The 4,748-nt window shown below is 39.5% G+C and overlaps 1 protein-coding gene across 1 annotated transcript; it reads right to left on the bottom strand.

Annotated features, from left to right (window-relative positions):
• Nucleotides 1-37: 37 nt before the first annotated feature.
• Nucleotides 38-4,368, bottom strand: LOC101860944. Its single transcript, XM_013088970.2, has 2 exons — nucleotides 4,060-4,368; nucleotides 38-2,473 (listed from the first exon to the last, which is right to left on the bottom strand). Exons 1-2 carry the CDS (start codon nucleotides 4,076-4,078, stop codon nucleotides 213-215), a joined length of 2,280 nt encoding a protein of 759 aa, XP_012944424.1. The 5' UTR covers nucleotides 4,079-4,368; the 3' UTR covers nucleotides 38-212.
• Nucleotides 4,369-4,748: the final 380 nt, after the last annotated feature.

Here is a 4,748-nt window from a genome sequence, read left to right as displayed (position 1 = left end):
TCTCTCTCTCTCCCTCTCCCTCTATCTATGTATCTCTCATACTCAATTCTTACACTTCAAATCGATGTGCATGCAATAACACTCAACATATCATAACGCCTTAGAAAACAAAATGGCCAAATACCAAAAGTAAATTAGCTTAATTGAATAAAAAACAAAAAATAAACATACTAACATTACTGAAGGAAATTGTGAACGAATAGAAAACGTATCTAAAAGCTGCTGGGGCTTAAGAATCTTAAATAATCATCCATAAAAGTATTACAGAAAAATGTGCGAGTTTCTGGCCTGTTTATGTCACTCATCGCCTTGAAAGGGTGAAGAAAAACTTGACCCTTTGCAGAATAAAACTTCCAGGGAGTGAGTCTGTTCTCACCCCACACGCTCTGTGCTTCCACGTAGATGACGTCTTTCTTCAAAGCTATGCCTAAGTGTATTGCTGGCACTGCTAACTCTATGAAGCAACCGTAACTTCTGAACAGATCAGAAGCTATTGAATAGTCCTCCATCAAACGGCTTGGAATATAAAGAAAATCTATAGCTCTCTTCAACACATACTCGAGACCAATGTTTTGCTTGTAGTTTTCGAGAAACCTCAACGCAAATTGTCTGAAATATTGAGTTTTCGGATTTGTATCCGTCGAAGTGCTATTCTCTTCAGAGGCGTTCTTTAAATGTTCAAAAACATTCAATAACGCTGGCCGGCCGTACGGTTTTGCCCAGTGCACCCACTCTCTGAATTCTACGGTTTCATAAATATCTAACTTCATAAACCCCCCAGGTATCCACACACGATCTCTATGAAGGTGTTGTATGTTCCATGCATTGAGAAGAACGTCATCACCTATGTGCAGATACCCTCTGACAGGAGCACCGAGCTTCATGGCATGAGCCAAACACTCATACATGTAATGCCAGCTCTTTGGGAGACCTTCTATGTACGTTAGATACGTCAAGCCTAAGTCGTCTGCAAACTGGACAAAGTGTTGTAATGCCGGGCCACAATAGACGATGTACTTGAAGACAGGACGGTGAATATACTCCGTGTGCAGCACCGCACCAAAAACCGTCTCGTAGTTAAGTACCACAATGAGCATGATGTCATCAATACGTGGGTTTCTCCAGTCTAACACGGAATGGGGAATGCTGTCTTTCTTCGAATAATTTGAACAAATTGAAATCATGCGCTGGAAGACGTGTTTGTTTATTTTCTCTTGTTGACTCTGAGTAAATGAACTCGTGTTTTGGTTCAGTAAAGAAAACGTAAGTGGTGTGGAGCTGGAGTGTCTACTTGAGTGGTCAGTAATATCTTCGGTAAGGTTCACTCCAAGACTAGCTAGATTTTCAATCCACGTCAGAAAGTAAGACATGTTATACTCCTCCACTGGGTAGTTTCCAGTGACAAGTCCACTCAGGCAGCGAAGTGTGTTCTGCAGTTGTCTCAACACACATGCGTGCAACTGGAACTCTTTTGGGCAGCGAGTGTGCTCGACACATTTCACAACATATTTCAAATTGACTTCTTGATATGTCTGGAGGTAAGAAGGAGAACGGGTTTTATCTAAACTATCCTCATTAAAGTCGTGCACAGACATCTCCATGTGGAATTCTCGTCTCATACTAAAAAGCCATAAGCTCCGGAATAATGCAGTCTGTTGTGAATCCATGCCTGGAGGCCGGAACAGAAACCAGAAAGCAGGTTTGTGAAATAAGGTCGGGCCATGACTGAAGTGAAAGAAAACCCCATCCCCCAAGGAGACAGGAGTATTAAACACGTAACCACGAGCCTTCTGAACAGTTCCTTCAACACTCTGATTACAAGAAGCTGAAAATCCGTGCTTTATATACAATCTTTGTGGAGTTTCCAAATGGTAAATTGATTGATTTCTCAATAGTTCTGCTGAGAAATTGAACTGTTGTCTAAGTTTGTCATTTGATTTGTAGCCAAAATGGTAAAAGGGATCAAACACAGGACTGCTTTTATACAATAAATGTGGGTTATTCGACTCCAAATTAAGCATGTTTGATACAATTGTATTAACGTTTGAATTATAAAAGAGAGTACAATCCACGTCAAGAATAGAGGTTGCACCTCGAGCTATTACCCAGGCATAGGCAAATAGATGTTTTATTTCTTTAGATTGAAAAGCCCATAGCAATGACAAGTGTCTAGGGTTAGACGTCTGGAATTCTCGAGACATTTCTATACACACAGGAGGATGGCATCCAAAAGCAGTGTGGTCCTGGCGCACCAGTACGACAACATTCCAGGGGTTCGAATCTTGGCTTAGAGGCTCCCAGTTGACCGTGACACAATCTAGTCGGGTGCTGTCCACGACGATCCATTTGTCTGTTGGTCTAACTGCTCTTTGTTCCGGCGCTGTGGGACGTGTTTGACGCCTGTATGTGACGATATCGTACGCTACATGGCAGCAGGTTAAGGCCCACAAGGCGAGCCACAGTTGAAGAGCACCTGAGAGAGAAAAATCCTCATTAGAAATAAAAAGATTTAAAGGGAATAATATAACTGTAATTTGATTATTAAAATTTGATTCTTCTTCTGTCCGAGTGCTCACTATGAAATAAAGTTCCTTCTTTAGTATTACATATCATGAGATGCCTAACAAAATGCATGGACATCACAATAACCTACAGGGTTAAAAACGAAGAATGTCAAAGTGCAACTTGGCTTACACAGACAAAAAAGGAATGAAACGGTTTGGACACCTGTCAAGCCCGCCACTAGACAGTATAGCAGCGAAAGCAGACAAAAGAATCGGGGGGAGGGGGGGGACTCAAAGGAACGGGCAATTCAGGGAAAAGATGGGTAGAGGGAGTCAGAGAAATATCATTATGAAAAGAATAATGTGCATCAGGCGATACAACAAATAATGAAAAGAATGTTTTCTTCTCCCTTCGACAACGCATGGTATCAAATTCAGGACAGAGTAAGCGTAAAATTACGTAAGTAGTATTGTCATTCTATGTATTTTCATTTATCAATCTGCGAGATATGGGCATTCTGGCAGGTCCTTTTCAATACAATCTGTGCAGGAGAGGAGCGTCCGTGAGTGTCTGTAGAGGTGTGTGTGTGTGTGTGTGTGTCGAGAGATATGGGGCAGAGTTTGAGTGAGAATGAGACATACACACCGGTAGTAAGGAGAAACAGAAAGACAAATAGACAGGCAAAAGACAGACAGACAGACAGACAGACACACTGAGAGGCAAACAGACAGGGTGAGAGAGGGTGTGAAAGGGGATAGAGAGATAGTGGGGGGGGGAGAGAGAGAGAGAAAGAGAGAGAGAGAGAGAGAGAGAGAGAGAGAGAGAGAGAGAGAGAAGGAGAGAGATAGAAAGTGAGCGAGACAGAGAGAAATAGACACAGATGGAGAGGTTGAGCGGGGGCAGAAGATCTTTGGACTTGCCATACACGTTACTCACGCATCAAATAACTCAGTAGTTAAAACGTTACCAGTCAGCTATGAATAAATTCTAGCGAGGAATGTTATTGTTGCTATCGGGTTTTTTATATTTTTTATATTTTTATTTTTCATTTTTATATTTTTTAAATTAATTTTTTTTCATTTTTATATTTTTCTAATTAATTTTTTAAATTTAATTATTTTATTCATTTATTATTTATTTATTTATTTATTTATTTATTTATTTATTTATTTATTATTATTTTTTAAATTTTTTTTTTTATTTTTTTTTTTGGGGGGGTGGGGGGTTAGTATGTTACCATCCATTGTTCTTTTTGCATAAAATCACTATGATTGATCTCGGAAGAAAAACACAAAATTCACAGTTTAACTTACAGCTGATGTTTACTGTGGTAGTCGGGGTTTTTTTTTACGAGTTCTGAGTTTTTTGTTTGGTTTTGTTTGCGGAGTACTTTTAAATCTGGTTCTTTAATGCAATGGTTTTTGCTTTAACCTTTTCTTTCTGGGCACTCCGTATATTCAGTTGGTACCATGCTGGACAATGGTACGCTATATTTGAATCTTAAATGTTCTGATTTGCACCGTATCTTAGTTATGAAATAACACTAGAACTCACCTGAACCTTTGCTCTTCATCTCTGTATTGACCTGGACAAATGCTGCACCAATCAATGAGCGATCAACTCCAAGACAAGCACAAAACCTTCCTGAAATGGAACTCCCCGTTGACAGTGTTGATGTTTACATGTTATCCACCAGAACAATATCTCCGGGTGTAGAGCACTGCGAACATATCAAATATTCCTGTTACTTTAATTGTTCCTTGTGGCTGGAAGGACTTCCGTAACGAGTGACCACCCCAACAAATACAATAAAAAAAGAGGTCTATCCCTAAACCTGGTCCAACGCCTAACCCTATCCCTACCCTTACCCTTATCAATACCCTACCCGTACCCCTGCCTTTACCCCTACCCCTACCACTTTCGGCGACTCTGTTTCTAGATTCTTTCAGAGAGATGAAATTCGAGCCCTGAAAGTTACGTACCAGAGTTCTTTTTAACAAAATTATACATTTATTTTGTTGACATGGACTTTGTTAAGATGTATTCATTTTGGTTAAGTCATGAATTATGCACAGATAATACTTTTTGTTGATATAATGAAATATGTAAGGATACTTGTTTTGGTGAGACACAGGAATAATTATGTAAGAACTCTTCTTTTGTTGAAGTATTGGAAGTAAGTACACTTATTCCGGTAATATCACGGATTATGTTAATATACATTTATATTGCTGATATAATTG

This window comes from Aplysia californica, unplaced genomic scaffold (genome assembly GCF_000002075.1).
Source record: "Aplysia californica isolate F4 #8 unplaced genomic scaffold, AplCal3.0 scaffold00024, whole genome shotgun sequence".
Lineage (NCBI taxonomy): Eukaryota > Metazoa > Mollusca > Gastropoda > Aplysiida > Aplysiidae > Aplysia > Aplysia californica.
This window is presented reverse-complemented; position numbering and strand designations above follow the sequence as displayed.